General features: G+C 50.4%; 1 protein-coding gene across 10 annotated transcripts in view; it reads right to left on the bottom strand.

The window, feature by feature from the left end:
* FGFR1 (fibroblast growth factor receptor 1) overlaps positions 1-15,604 on the bottom strand; it is a 50,636-nt gene extending 35,032 nt beyond the window's left edge. For 5 of the 10 annotated variants that reach the window (XM_038560056.1, XM_038560057.1, XM_038560060.1 and 2 more), the window contains exons 1-2: positions 15,516-15,592; positions 7,489-7,667 (exon numbers count right to left, since the gene is read on the bottom strand). In XM_038560056.1, the coding sequence (XP_038415984.1) occupies positions 7,489-7,579 (91 nt within the window). In that variant the 5' untranslated portion in view covers positions 7,580-7,667; positions 15,516-15,592. The other 5 variants (XM_038560058.1, XM_038560059.1, XM_038560055.1 and 2 more) reach the window with 4 other exon arrangements.
* Positions 15,605-15,911: the final 307 nt, after the last annotated feature.

Genomic DNA, 15,911 nt, shown 5'->3' with positions numbered 1-15,911 from the left:
CAGCAATGATTATTTTTAGATGCTGGTAATATAAGTTTTTCTTTTTCTTTTCACACATCTATATTTTCTAAACTTCCTATGATAAACCTCAGCAACATATCAAATATCCATTTTTTAAAATATTTTATTTATTTGAGAGAGTGCAAGAGTGCACAAGTGGAGGGAGGGGCAGCAGGAGAAGGAGAAGCAGATCTCCCGCTGAGCAGGGAACCTGTGGGGCTCATGGGACTTGATCTCAAAACCCTGGGGATCATGACCTGAGCTGAAGGCAGATGCTCAGATACTTAACGGACTGAACTACCCAGAAGCCCCGAATATCCATGTTTTAAAAGGGCAATGACAACATTCTTTCTTTCTCTAAAGGAGGAAATAACCATGTTAAAAAAGAAACAAAAAACAAAACAGCTCTATATAATGTAAGGCCAAGTACTAGACTGAAAGTTCAACAGAAAGGAGGAAAAAAAAGAGTGATTAACTTGGAGATGCAGGAAGGCTTCAAGGGAGAGGTAGCTTTCAAGCGAGGCCTTAGGCTAAACACAAGCTAAACCCTCAACTAAGAGTAGGAAGGAGAAAAAGATAGGGATGAACATTTCCTGCTAAGGGGCCCAGATAAACAACAGTTATGTATAAATGATTATGTCATATAAAACAAAGGAAAAGAAGAGTCTCGTTTGGCCGGATGGATGGATGGATGGATGGATGGATGGATGGATGGATGGAAGAGAGAAAGAGGCAGAAAGGAAGGAAAGGAGGGAGAGAGGGAGAGTGTAAAATCTGTGAAGTCTGTGAATGAACCTTGAAGGGACCATTAGCCAGAGACTAGTTTTTAATTCTAGAGGAAACACAGAAGGGCTAAGCTCTAAATTAAACTTTGTTGATTACATATTTGGAAGTTCATTGTTGGTGGATTTTAACCTCTCTGCCTGCCTAAGCTCAGAAGCACTGAGGCACCCACTAGAGGCTCCATGGGCCTACGCATCCAGGGCCAGGGAGACACAGCCATGTTCACCCAAATGGCAGGGCCGGCTGCCCCAACGTTCACCTTCTTTTACACAACCCATCCCAGGAGGCTCAGGGACACAACACTATGTGGGATGAGGAAGGAGCATTGAGTATCAAGCTCTGACACAGCCAGTCTTTTTCAGAGCTTGGCACTAGCTGGACAGACGCCTTACCCTTACCCTGCCCAGTGTGCACAGAACAGTCTTTAAATAAAGGTGGTGGGTGCCTAGATTGGCAAGGGGAAAGGGGAGAGTCCAAGCAAAGTGAGAACCAGGAAGGGGAACTCTGAGGACAGGAGCTACCATTTGGAAGCCAACAGTCTACCATGGGGGGCTTCAGGCAATTTGTCTCCTTCTACTTGGCTGCTGCCAGCTGGAAATCAGAGAGCAAGCCCAGACTCCAGAGGGCTTCTCCTGAGAGGAAACAGTTTGGGCCCTCAAGGGCCCAGGTAGAGCACTTAGCTTTTGGCTAATCCCCTTGGGGCCTGAGATGGCGGCAGGGTGGACGGAGAGAAGAGAATGTTTGCAGTAGGTTGTAAAAGAGCCATCTTTCCAGAATGAACGGGGACGCCTGAACAGGGCTGCTGAACTCGGGAGACCAGGAACACCAGAGCAGCTGGACTTTCCCCGGTCAGCAGGGACACAGTTGTCTCGTTTCCAGGCTTCGGGAAAGGAAGGAAGAGGCAAAGGTGGGGTCTACAGGGTAAGCCGGAGCCCCCAGTGGCCCCAGAGGAACAGGCACTGTGAAAACAGGGCGCAGCTGCTGGTCAGGCTCTCTGACCCCTGGACCTCGCCCTCTTGGATAATGACTCCCCAGAACTCACTTCTCCCAAGGCCATCCATCACGGTCCCAGACACAAGCCATCACTCACTGCTTCTGCCTGACCAGGAGCAAGCACCGGGGCTGAGCCCTGCTGACCTAACTAACCTCCATGCTGGGGCCACAGACTCCAAAGGAATCCCTGGCACTCTCTCTGCAGTTCCTGCCCACCCCAGACTCCAGGTAGTCGAAGAAACCAGGTGACAAAATCCCAGCCTGATTCTTTGTTTGAGCTCCCTCCCCTCCCCCACCCGCAGCAAGGGCTCTGGACAGCCATTTGTTCTTCCCTGAGAAATTCCTCCTCCCTAACTTCGGGGAGCTGGCTGGCAGAGCCAGAGTGGAAAATCAGTGAAGCTAATAGTGTAGCAATGCAGAAGCCAGAGCCAAGAACATAGCCCTGGAGTGGCTTTGCTGCACTTGCCCAGCGTGGTCAAGCGGGACACGTGAGTGCTCCTCCTTCACGTTCTCTCACAAGCGGGCACTGGGTCCTCCCTACCCCCACCCTGCTCCGATCAGCTCTGGGAACGCTCACAAACACACCCTTCCCAGGGCTCACCAGCCTCCACTCTCTGGGGAGGAGGGTGTGGGACAGAGCGGACCCTCTGGGGAAACTTGGTAGGTGAGCACTCTACAGATTTCTACCACCTAAATCCTCCACTCCTATCCTCAAGTGGGTCACCCAACGTCTCCTTTTGCTCCATGTAATTCACTTGCCTTCTGGGCAGAGGGTGAAGAAACTCCACTGGAACATCCAGTGTGCATTCAAAGGAAACAGGTTCTTTTCACAAGAAGAGATTATGTTGGGGGCAGATTGGACAGAGGAAGGATCCTGGATGCTGTCCCAGGGCAGCCACCAGCCACGGGTCCCCTGGCCACACCGATAGGCTGCAGCCTACCTGAGGCTGGTGGTGGGATACCCTGTGCTACCTATTTGCATCTCCCCCTAAGGCCATGCCCCTTGGGGGCCCTACCACCTGAAGCTGAGGCAATGTTTCTGGCACTGCTTGTAGCTTCTCCCCCATGGGCGCAGGTTTCTGTGGAACACAAAGACAAAGCCTTGCTTTGTGACTCCCGGCATCAGCATTGAGGGGCTTACAGCCAGAAATGGAAACGTGCGGCTTTTCCATTAACTGTAACCTCTCCCCCTTCAACCGGCCACCAGACTCCTTCAAATCTGGGTAGGTGGGAGGAGCTGTAAAACCCGGGCCCATTAAATCGCTTATTAGTTGCAGGTTTCTGGGTATGTAGACAAGTATTTGTGGAGACTGCAAGCCTCATACTGTCCCCTGGGCCAAGGGGTCTGGGGTGTTTCACCCACGTTCAAGGACTCCCACCTCCAGCTGCAAGCAGCAGCCTCGCAAGCTGTGTTGGATTCACCCACTTGCTTCGCCAAGTCTTATTCCAAAGGAGAGAAAAATACACAGACACAACCCTCCCCAAGTTCAAAATGTCTTTCAAGTTGGTGCTTATCTTTCTAAAGGGGCCTTCTGCCGCCTGCCCACAACCCAGGTTCGGTCCAGCCACACCACTGCCTCCTCCTTCAAGACGTGATCTGAAACAAGCTTAGCTTCTTTAAGATCCCAAACCAGAGAAAGGAAAGGAGAGGGAGGGACGGAGGGAGGTTGGTTTTCCTGGAACCCTTATTAAATCAACTTTCCAAGGACAGCCAGAAACTCTAGGCCCTCCCCACTCCCTTAGGAGCATTTGCAGACTGGGGGAAGGGCTCCCAACACACACACACACACACACACACACAATTACAGGAACGCCTTTCTAAAGGGGAAAAGCTCTCCGTGGGAGCAGAGTTTTGGGTTTAAACTCTTGGACAAACTCTTTATACACAGATTATAGTCTTTTCTGAGGACAATTGCAGCATTATTATTTAATAATCAGCAAGGCCAAGACTATCCGATGATACTTTATATTTGTGAGGTACCTTATGGTTTACGAAGCACAGAGACAGATTTTCCCTTACAATTTCCCAGCAGTTCTCTGAAGACTGTGGGGCATGTGTTCTGCTATCACAAACTTAGGAGGGATAAGCTCTGTGAAAGGGCAACCCTGCACCAAGACGGGGGCGTGTCCTCTGAGTCCAGTGGATTTCCACATCTGTGTCCTAAGGTGTTCTATGCCACCCAGGAAACAACAAGCCCCTCACCATGTGGCGTCTTCTGTGGGGTCCCAGGAAAAAGGACCCACAACTGCTATTTACTGTTAAGGGACCATGTGCCAGGCCCTGTACTAATAAGAGCTTTGCATACACTCTTATTTGACAGTCACAAGGACCTCAGGAGCAGATACTCATTATCTTTATTTATTTATTTATTTATTTATTTTTATAAGTTCTACACAGAGATAGGCAGCCCGGGTGGCTCAGCGGTTTGGCGCTGCCTTCAGCCCAGGACGTGATCCTTGGAGACCTGGGATCGAGTCCCGCGTTGGGCTCCCTGCATGGAGCCTGCTTCTCCCTCTGCCTGTGTCTCTGCCTCTCTCGCTCTCTCTCTGTGTGCCTCTCATGAATAAATAAATAAAATCTTTAAAAAAAAAAAAAAAAAGTTCTACACAGAGAAACTTTCCCAAGAGTCAAAGTAAGAAATGGTGCCCAAATCAAAACCAAGGCAACTGAGCAAAGCTTAAGCCCACAGAAGAACTGATACACAGATGTTCACAGGAGTTTTATTAATAATAACCCAAACTGGGCACCACCCAGGTTAGGCATCTGCCTTTGGCTCAGGTCATGATCCCAGGGTCCTGGGATCGAGTCCCATGTCAGGCTCCCTGCTCAGCGGAGAGTCTCCTTCTCCTTCTGTCCCTCACCCTGTGCATGCTCTTTTGCTTGCTCATTCTGCTCTCTCATAAATAAATAAATAAATAAATAAATAAATAAATAAATAAATCTTAATATACTGCTAAGCCAAATGGCCATCAACAGGGGAATGGCTACACATTTGCCACATAATGCCATTTCAGAAATTCTACAAGAGGCAAAACTGGTCTATGACAACCAAAACTAGATCCATGATTGCTGGGGTCAGTGCTAAACCAGGCACTGAATGCAGAGGGCCAAGAGAGAAGTTCTAGAGGTGATGAAAACGTTCCCTCTCTTGATTGGGGTAGTGGTTACATGGGACGTTACTTTTAGCAAAACACACTGAACTGTACCCTTAAAAATTGGTATATTTTCCAGAGTGTAAGTTATACCTCAGCTAAGTTGATTCTTTTAAAAATGGTGATCCAACTTCAGTCCTCACCACTAGAGAGCCTCCTCATACCCCCTCTACCTCCCCTGTTTCCTCCTGCTGCTTCTGGCCTGTGCTTCCTCTACCTCAAGACATCGCCACCCCCCTCACCCCACCCCGTTCCACCCTCCATCACTGCCTGGGCTTCCTTTCTCATTTGGATCCATGGCCAGTGGCTTCAGTGAACCTCACCCACCTCACCCTAAAGTTCTAAGGCTTGTACCCTTGGACATCCCCTTCCTGAGTACAAGTGTCCAGGCCTGAGACCCATACCATTCATTTTCTCCACCCTCCATTTCTCAGGCACAAAAGAGTTTGTTAGAGAAAGTTAAAAAAACAACAACAAAAAGATACTTTAGCGCCCATGATGAATTCATATTCTCAAACCTCATCCAAGCCCTCCTGGCTTTTTGGACTCCCTTGCTGCCGTCTACACTGTGGCTGATCCAGATCTCTACTCCTCATAAACCTCCTGTCCTAATTCCTTCTGCTCTCATTTCATTTTGTCTCTATCTCTAGTCACCCAGAGTAGACAGCCAACCTACTGAAACCCATAGATTCGATTTCTATATTGTCTGCTAGTTTTTCCTTCCTTTACAATCTCATGCCTCACATTCTGCTTTCTTCTCCTTGCTAGACACTTAAAACAAACATCTAATTCGTCTATCTGGCAACTGTGGTAGCAGCAGTCCTAACTTTACTGTAGGTGCTTTATCTGAATTATCTCATTCAATGCTTATTACCATCCTCATTTTAAAGATGAGCAAACTAAGGCTTAGTGTGCCTGAGTAATGTGCTGAAGCAAGTGATGCAGACATTAAAGGGCTGAGCAGGATTCAAATATAGATGTCTTCCTCCCATCCACCCGAATTCAACTGCCAGGTTAATTTTCTGAAAGCTGGATCACATCACTACCTGCTCAGAATTTTTTGAGATTCCCACTAACTACCCCTTTAAGTATAGTTTCCTTAGCAGGGTGTTAAGGCCTTCCATATGTTAACTCAACCCAGTTTCTCTAGGTGTTACTTCCTACCACCACCTGCTCACCAGACCATATATTCGTTCTGTATATGTCTTATACATGCTGCCTAAGTAACCTTACTCCTGCTACTCTGCCTGGAATGCTCTTCATTCTCCTCTTCCAAACAAACTCCCACCCACACCTCTAGACCCCTGTCAGATGCTCTCTGCTCTCTTCTTCCTCTGCATTCCCACTGTGTTGTTATGACTCTACCATGTGATCTGAACATGGTCTACCTGTATTTAGTTACCTCTGTACTTGTCTCTTCCTGACAATAAATTCTCTAATGGGCAGAGATGATCTCTCCAACTTTGGGTCGCTGGCATGTTCTAGCTCAAGTCTAACATTCTGTTCTGTTACTGAATGCCACATTAATCGGCCTGCTCCAGTGAAGTCTCGTGTGCCCTTCTCTATCACCATGTGAGGGGACAAATATGCTCACTCATGATTTACCACTCAAAACAGGTCCTGACAGCTAAGACAGGTGCCCCCTTAAGCTCAGCCACATGTCAAATGTACCTGAGTCTCTCACCCACCACCCACCAATCTCTCTACTTATATGATCAGCCACTGAGTCACAAGCCATACTACCCTTTGGCAGCAGTACATTCTCACAGATCCTTCTAAGTGTGTTGTACCTGTAATCTCCATGAAGTATTTTCACAACTCCAGTAAATCCCATGAACAAGTCCCTCCCGTTACTCATAATCTCTGAATTTCCAACAAGCCACAGATGTCCACCAGCACCCAGGCACCATAACGCTCCCTGGCTTTCCTTCTCTTTGAAATCCCCCCACTGGTGCATATCCAAAGCAAACTTCTCAGCAGGCCTCCAAACAGAGCCTGTCTGACATGGTCAAGGAAGGTAAAATGGCAGGCATGTGGCCATGAACACCAGCCCTCACAGAAGATGGGTCTTTGGAATAATTTTTTAGAAGCCAGAGGTCTTTATCAAGCTCCCACATCCTTCAACATCTCCTGATCCCAGTTTCAAACAAACGAACGCATATGTCACTTGGGCCCCATTTTATAGATCATCTAGTTTAGGGAGCCAGCTCCTGGATCCCAATCAGTTGTTCTTTTTTCAGGAAGAGAAAAGCACAAACGCACCCTAGGCATGTCACCTTTGGCAGATGGATGTCACTAGCCATTGTGACTTCTTTTTTTTTTTTTTTTTTTTTTTTGCCTTTGTGACTTCTAATTTCTGCCGAAGCAGGGTGTATTTAGGTCAAGTCACTTCTTGAGCCAGACCCAAACCAGCCCAGGTATTGTGGAAGCCTCTGCCACAAAAAGGAGCCCTTTGCTCCACCTGGGTAGAACCTTCCCAGTCAACACATCACTGGTGTCCTAGTCTGCTATGTTTCTGAGGCCCAGGAGTCCAGACTGACCCCTCAGCCTATGGCTTACCTTGTTCAGGCAAGGTCGGGGCCGGCCTGGCAGTGCACAGTGTGGCTGTGACCAGCACAGCCCAGAAGAGGAGGCACTTCCAGCTCCACATCCCAGTTCTGCAGTTAGAGGTTGGTGACCAGGCTCCACACCTCCATGGGGACTCCGTCCTGAGCTTGATCTTCCTCTTCAAGCTGACTCTAGGGAAAGAAAAAAACCCAGAAAGTTAGGAAGGCCTGCCTGGGAGGTGGGAAGGCAAGGAGAAAAAGAAGTTAAAGCATGTCACAGAGTCACCCTGTCCAGAAGGGTGCTTGAGGCAACAACTTACTCCTGAAAGCAGGAAGAAAGCTGTGGTCCTGCCCCAATACTGAATTCGAGCTTATAGACCTTAATTAGACAAAATAGCACTTTGGTTCAGCTCTACAACTACTTCCTGAGAGTGGGCTACGTGCAAGCCTTGCTGGGAAAATTGTCACAAAGTCCTTAGAAGCATAAGCCCCAAGATCGTTTGTGCTAGGAAAAGGAAGAGGCTTGTGAAAGTCCCAAGGAGTCCTGCCACTTCATGGGCAAGGGCTCCAGAGCCTGGTGGAGCTGCAGGAGGCCTGAGTGTGCTGGTGACTCAGTACAGACCCCACTTCCTCTAGGACAAACCAGGTGAAGAATTCTGGAACAAACCAAGGACTAGGAAACTGGAGCCAAGGACCAGGCTGACCCTCTCTGGACCTACAGAGCCAGGAAGCTGAAATAAGTGATCACCTGGGTTCTGTCTTTTGATCTCTAAAACTACATGCACCATAGGGAACTCTGGTCCTATTAACCTCCTATATAGAAAGAACACAACTCTTACCAACTTATAAAAGACCTCAGAGCACAGAGCCAGAAGACAGATGCAGCATTCTTCCCCCACGCTGAAAGGTGACAGCTAACATCCAGCAGCAACGAACCCAGAAAGTAGGCCCACAAAGGTCATACTGAGGAATCAGAGGTTGTTGCCAGGGCCCATTCACAAAAGCACAGATTGGGGCACATGGGTAGCTCAGCGGTTGAGCATCTATCTGCCTTCTGCTCAGGTCGTGATCCCAGGGTCCTGGGATTGAGTCTTGCATCGGGCTCCCCGATGAAGCCTGCTTCTCCCTCTGCCTATGTCTCTGCCTCTCTGTGTATCTCTCACAAATAAATAAATAAATAATATATTTTTTTAAAAAAAGCACAGACTGCAGCAGCCTTTATCCTTCTCAGATTGGGGCTGGAAAAATTGAAAACAACCCCCAAGGATCTTAAGGAACAGGACTCCTGCTCCTAAACATTTACCAAGTGATAAGACTTTCTGGGCCCTGTTTGGGATAGGTAGGGGTGACATCTCCATACACCAAGTGGCTTCTGTCCTACATGCTCCAGGGAGCCATCCCAGTTACTCAAGAAAATCCACTTCCCCGGAACATGCCCTAATGTGGTGCCTCAGCCCTGCCTCCCTGGAGCCAGACAGGGCCCCTCGTGAGGTGGTCACCGCAAGTGAGTCAGTCCCGGTTGGCAGAAAACTCCCCAGATTCTTGGCTTCGTTCACACATGCTTGCCAGCGGGTGGACACATGTACTACCGCTAGCTCCCTCCCAAAGCTTTACTTATATTTTTTAATGATTTCAAATCACAGGAGAAACAAACATTTATCTTTCAAGTTTCTAAACTTAGGGAAGGGACTTGAGGGGACAGAACAGACCATCTCCTGAATACCTTCTATGTGTCAAGCATATTCTAGTGTAAAATTTCTACCTATAAAACTTCATTTCATCCTTGCTATATAAGCTTGCGGGGGTGGGTAGGAATTATTATTCCTCTTTAAGCAATGGAAAACCTGAGACCACAAGAGGTCAAGTACTTTGCTCAAGGACATGCAGCTGGTCAGTACCAGGACTCTCATCGCCCGTTTTCGATGCTAAAGGACAGGAGACAACAAAGCAAATGGAGGTGATCGAATCGGGCTCTATCTGGTGCAAGCTCGTTTTCTCCAAAGAATGTCCCTGTGCCACAAAGAAACCACATAGACACGGACAGATCCAAGGTAACTCAGAGATAGGAGCACCTCAACTCCTCTGGTTGAGAGAAGATTCTTCGAAGCAGATCACAGATGTGCCATTTAGGACACAGGCCTGGGACAGAAGCGATGCTTCCTAGAGGACATCCTTAAACCATATCCTACATCTCACTATGTCCCCAAAATACACCAAACCAAGGATACAGGCCTGTCACCCAGAAACGTACACTCAGCTGAGAACCCAAGTGCCACAGGAACCACCAGGGTAATGAATGAATCTTCAGTATCAGATGGGGAAAGGTGGTATCATCCTCAGGCGAAGGAGCTTGCTTTACAATGTAGCAGATGGGCAGCTCCCACCACCACTCCGCCACTCTGTCCCCGAAAAACCTTCCCACTTCCTCACAGGGGTGGGCTGGAGACAGAATGTCCTCTCTCAGCTCTGCTATCAGCGTACTTCAAAACTAATCTGGCTGCTTCTTTCCAGCTCAAACTCCCTCCAGAAGGTGCTAAAGTCTCTTTTTCTTCTTTCCTTTGGGCCTACAGGCCCACATCTGTAAAACAAAGGTTGCCAAGAAACCCAGCCTTGCAGCACCAGCTCCTGGAATGAGAAGGTCAGTGGGCAGAGGCCCAACTGCACAAACCTGAAGAAAAGTGACCCAAACCACCAATCCACATGCTGTCTGGGACACTGGAAGTGCCACCTTCTCCTTCACCACAACTTCTTCTCCTGCTACTAATTAATGAATTCTTGAAATCCCTGAGGGACAGTCTCCTTCCTTCACAGCTGGACAGATGTGACCTACAGCCTTGCAGGTGTCTTTGAGCTTCTTCAGAGCCTCTGCAGCTGGCCCTACCCTCAGCCTCTCCATACCTGGGCAGGTCTCTGGGGAATTGAAGCCCCATTCCACCTGGGCACAGGGGTCCTCACTGAGGACTGGTGTCAGGGAGGACAAAAACACACTTTCTTACCGAAGGGGGTTATTTGCCCAGCCTCCATCACAGGTGGTTATGAGGATCAAGTAGATAGCATGGGTGAAAATGCCTGTCCTCTCCTAAGTACTAATACGTGTAAGAAGTATAAACATGGTGCTTAGTGCTCACTTCGGCAGGACATATATATAACCATGGTGCTTTGAGTCACTCCTTGACAGCACTCTCAGGACACTTTGGTAACTGATGGTAGGAGGACTCAAACTTCCTATCTTTACAAAGGTATTTTTTGCTATTCATCTTCAAACCCTATATTCTAGACCAAGGTGTCCCAGGCAGTGGTCACTCACTAGCCACTTGTTGGCTACTGAGCCCTTGGAATGTGGCTAATGTGAATCAGGATGTGCTAGATACAGGACAGACACCTCAGGCATCAAAAACTTGGTGTGGGGATCCCTGGGTGGCGCAGCGGTTTAGCGCCTGCCTTTGGCCCGGGGCGCGATCCTGGAGACCCGGGATCGAATCCCACGTCGGGCTCCCGGTGCATGGAGCCTGCTTCTCCCTCTGCCTGTGTCTCTGCCTCTCTCTCTCTCTCTCTCTGTGACTATCATTAAAAAACAAAACAAAACAAAACAAAAAAAAAAACCTTGGTGTGGAAAAAAAAAAAAAAGAAGAAGGGAAAGTATCTTATCAATAATTTTTTACATTGGTTACATGTTCAAATGATAGCATTTTGGATATATGGGGCTAAATCAAATAGATCATTAAAATCTCAACCAATTAATTAATAGAAGCAAGCTCCACCTCTTTCTATTTAATTTCAAACGTGGCTACTAGAAAATCTAAGACCACATGTGGCATGTGTTCTATCTCTATGGGCCAGCATGACCCTACGCAATCTCCATGCTCTGCCCTCTTCTTTGCTCGTCCACCATCTTTAATGGGGCGCCGCTTTCTTATTCTCTGAATCTCACCTCAAAAAAAAAAAAAAAAAAGGAAGTTATCTCTTCCATAAGTCTTTGAGCCTTCTAGCTAAGGATCTCATTCTTCTGAATTTCCAAAGCTCACAAGCTCCTTAAGAAGTAGGGTTTGTGCCTAACTTTCACTAATACACTTAGTTCCCAAGATGTACACGGCAGATGCTGACAGATTTGTTAAGTGAATAAGTGAATGAAAGAAAGGCCAATTGAAAAGAAACTCTTACAGATACTCTTGCAAATGAGACATCTTCTATACATTTTGATTCTTCAGACTTAAGGAAGTTAACACCAAAACATTGATTTCTTTGAAGACTTATTAATTTGTTGAAAAAAAAAAGTGTCCAAATGTCCTTGGGAATGAGCTATACCAAAAATTAATAAGTGAAACACTACCTACTCCACCATAATCCGGGAAACCTTGCATTTGAAGACAAAATGGACTGGTGGACCACCATCATATCCTTGGAGTTGTTCACTCAGGTAACAGCTATCTACTTGGTGGGGGGGAGGGGGGGGGGGAGGACCAAATATATCTTCTTTAATTGCGAGTTGGAGAGGTAGTGAGGAGAGAATGTCTGCTTCAGGTAGATGCAACCTTAGGGGGAAAAGCGAATATCCTAGCCCAAGTGTGGTACTTAATCCTCTCTGGAAAAAAAAAAAAAAAAAAAAATCCTCTCTGGAAACAGCAGAGTCTTCTCTAAAGCTCCACATCTGGACTCCCACCAGTCTCTGGTGCATTCAGACCTCTGACATAGCTCTTGGGAAGGCAAACGCAAGACAAATTTCCCAAGAGGAAATTAAACTCATCTCAAGGGATGAGGCTTTTTTCAGAACAAGACATTTGAATCAATTCTACCTCCCTTGCCTCTAGCAGCAACAGGCGCAAACTTTACCAGGAAGCTCTTCCCTAAAAGACATTTAGATGAAAGAGATTTAAAAATGGAGGCAAGAAGAGTGCGTCTGTAGAAGCTGGCTGTTAACGGCCCAAGCTCACAGGAGCAAATCTTCTATTTCAGGAGTCTATTTTTTTCAGGACAACAGCCCAAGCACAAAGCACACAACTAAAAGCAAAAACCCATGGCTTTTTCCCTGGGTCTCCATGGCTGGAGTCTGTCTACTCAATGTTCAGTGCGCTCTTCCTGCCGTCTGGAGTCCGACAAGGCTAAAGCCAGCTCACGCATAGGGATGCCTGGATGTATTCTAATTTCCCTAAAGACAGATGAACAATAACAGTATCTGCAATGCTCCTCCTCTACTTCTTCCTATGCTTTTGCTTCACTTGCTATTCTATTGGAACTTTCTAACAACCTCCGTGGCCAGAGGCCAAAGGAAAAGAAACACCCAAGGCTGCCTACTTTGGAACCAAAATAAGTGGTGCCCACTCTGGGCCAAATCCCATTTTGTGAAGATGCCCACAAAATGGGCATTTGTACAGGCATAGTCAAAAGCAGGCAGCAAAGCCACCCATGGCCAAGCAGCTCTTCCACCGGATGGCCCTCATTAAAAAGCTGACACTTAGTGATGACTAAGACTGAATGCAACAGATATTTCAAGGAGCTCGTCACTAATGCAGTACAGAACCATCCCAGCTGGAGCCAGGCCCCAGCAACCTCCCAGTCCCCAAACACCCTGTGTTCTTCCAGGGGTCAGTGGCAGCCCTGGAGCCTCTCCCCATCAACTGGGGGGAAATATGTAAACAAGTCATCAGAGAGGCAGGCCATCAGGGCAGGGCAGGCCAAAGGCAATGGGTCTCCCCTTTGGTCACTGAAAGGAAGGGAGATGACCCAGGCTTGGGGGTAATTAGCTAGACAGAGGCTCGTCCCCCGGGGGCCCTGCTACTTAGTTTTTAAAGCCTCAGAGATGGAACCGGGGACCTGGGCCAAGCAGGAAAAATGGCCACTTTCTGCTAAACAGTCTCAAGGCTAAGATTCTACGGTTTAGACGGTATTCCAAAAAAAGCTCTGGTCCGGAGGTGCAAAGGGCAGGGCACATCTGCGGAGGAAACAGTCACCTTAATTACCATGTCTAGAGAAAGTGCGATTTCATTACAGCCTCCAAAACTACCGCCCAAAGGAGGAAACCAGAGAAGTGTTTTCAATTTGAAAGAGACTGGTAAAGAGAGGGTGAGAGGGACCGGCTCTCCCCGCCCTCGCGCAACTTGGACCATAAGGTGCCTTCCTACCTCAAAGGATATAACCAAAACACAAAAACCGAAAACAAACCCACAAGAACCCCCAACGATGCAATGCCCGCTTTCAAACCTGGAGCCGTTAAGAAGCAGATTGTCCCACGTTAGCTTCCAGGGGCCGCGGCCCACTAACTCCCTTCAAACGCACAGGGAGAGCCCCCGGCGGCAAGAGCATCCGCGCCCCTCGCGCGTCCCCCGCAGCTGCGCCCCGGCTCGCTCGGGGAGGGTGGAAAGGCGAGCAGGAGGCCACCAGCGGGTGGCCAGAGACCCGACGGCGACTCCGGGCCGGGCCGGGCCAGACGCTCCGGCGGCTACAGCGACAACCCAAGGGGCGGAAAAAGCAATGCTCTGGTTCCAGAAACTTCCATCAGAGCCAGTTCTGGGTCAAATCACAACCCACGAGGCCACCTCCAGCACATGCCCCGTTCGCCAAGTGCCAACCCCCCTAGAGCCCCCCCCCTCCCCCCCCGGCCCCATCTCCTACGATGCCTTCTTCCGGCACTATCGAGAGAGCGCCGCCACCCTCAGATCCTAAATAACTTGGGACCCAGGGTAACTTTCTTTTCTCCGCAAATCCCAACGCCTCAACTTCAGTCTCAAAAAATGTTGAGGGAGGGAGGTGGTAAGGACAAGTGGAAGGATCCCAGTTTTAATGTGGGTGAGGGGGAAGGGAGGGAAATGTTAATGGGGCTGCGGTGTGGGGTGAAACGAAACCAGATGCGGCGGCTACATCTGGAAAATGGGGGGAAAAAGTGTTAGGGGAGGAAGATACCGCAGAAATTTTTTTTTTTTTTCTGGGCCCAGAAAGGAGAAGGAAGCTTCACCACCACCCCCGCCACCCCCGCCCGAGGGGGTCTGGCTGCCTTCATAGGTTATGTGCTCAACGAACTCCATCCATCCGCAATGTCAATAAATTTCTCTGCAAACGAGGGTTCCTCTGTTCCCAACCCCACACATAACGGGAGGCGGGAGCGGGGTGGGCAGAGGGTCTGAGCCAGAGAAGCAACATGCAGCGCGGCCGAGTGCACCGCACCGGCCAAACCCTCATCCCTTCCCCCACCTCCTCGAACCAGCTTGGAACCGAACGTTCCCCTCCCCCCCCGCGACCCCATAATGGGGCTTAACATCACCCGCTGGGCGCCCTCCCTTCCACAAACTTCCGACCCTTTCTGAGATCCACTCAGTAGAAGATAACCCCCTCTGGAAAAGGGAATTCCTTTCTCGCTCTCTGCAATAGCAGATTCAGCCATTTGGTGACGACACCTCCTTAAAACCTATTCCAGGAGAAGCTAACCTACCCCTCCTCTTCCTTCCCCCTTCTCGGCCCTCTCCGCCCACCCCCAAGCGCGACCCCAGACTTCCCTCGAGGTGGAGGAAGACTTAGAAAGACCCCGGGGCTTTAGCGTCCCACGCACAGCTACCTGCTGGATTGGGGGGAGTCCCCACTGGCGGACTAGAAGGAGATGGGCCGGAATGCAGCACACACACGCACACGCAGTCCCCCCACCGCTGCCCGCTCGCGCCCTCCCCACCTCGGTCCGAGGACACCGCGGGCCGCCGCCGCCCTCGCCCTCGCCCTCGCCCTCGCCCGGGCCGGGTCGCTCCCAGGACTCGCCGCCGCCGCCGCCTCGCCAGCTCCCCGGCGCGAGTTGGCGGAAAAGTTGGGCGGCAGGAGGAGCTGCGGGACGAGCGCGGGGAGGGGGCGCAGGAGGCGACGCGAGCCGGGAGGGGAGACAAAAGGGGGGCGCGGAGCGCCGGGGAGGGGGTCGGGAGGCGCAGGCAGCGGGTAACGACCGGAGGGAGGCGCCGGACTCGCCCGGGCTGCGGCGGGGAAGCACGCAGCCGGGAGGCTCCAGCGCCGGGGGCCGCTCGGACGCCAAGCCCGCCCCGGATCTGCGGGCGCCGCGGCTCTTACCTCACTCGGCGCTGCGGTTCCGCCGCTGGAGAGTCCGCCGTGGCTCGGGCGGGCGGGCGGGCGCCCGCGGCCCCGGCTCCGGCCCGCCGCCCCCGGGCTCCGCTCGGGTCCTGGCGGAGCCGCGAGAGCCCCGCGGCCGGCGCTCGAGGCTCAGCGCCTCCGGCCCGGGCGGGAACAATGGAGCCGAGGCTGGTGCCCCGGAGGCGGGGCGGGGGGAGGGCTCCCGTCCGCCGCCCGGGGTCTCCAGACCCTGCGGCCCCCTCTCCAGAACCGGGCGGCGGCGCCTCACGCTTCTCGCAGCCCGGGCTCCATCGCCCGGCGGGGGCCCCGGCCCCGCGGCGCGCCCGACTGCAGCCCTGGGACTGTGCGCCCCTCGCACCGGCGGAAAGTCCTGGG

Source organism: Canis lupus, chromosome 16, assembly GCF_011100685.1.
Source record: "Canis lupus familiaris isolate Mischka breed German Shepherd chromosome 16, alternate assembly UU_Cfam_GSD_1.0, whole genome shotgun sequence".
NCBI classification, from domain to species: Eukaryota; Metazoa; Chordata; class Mammalia; order Carnivora; family Canidae; genus Canis; species Canis lupus.
The sequence above is the reverse complement of the archived record's forward strand: the minus strand, read 5'-3'. Positions and strand labels throughout refer to the sequence as shown.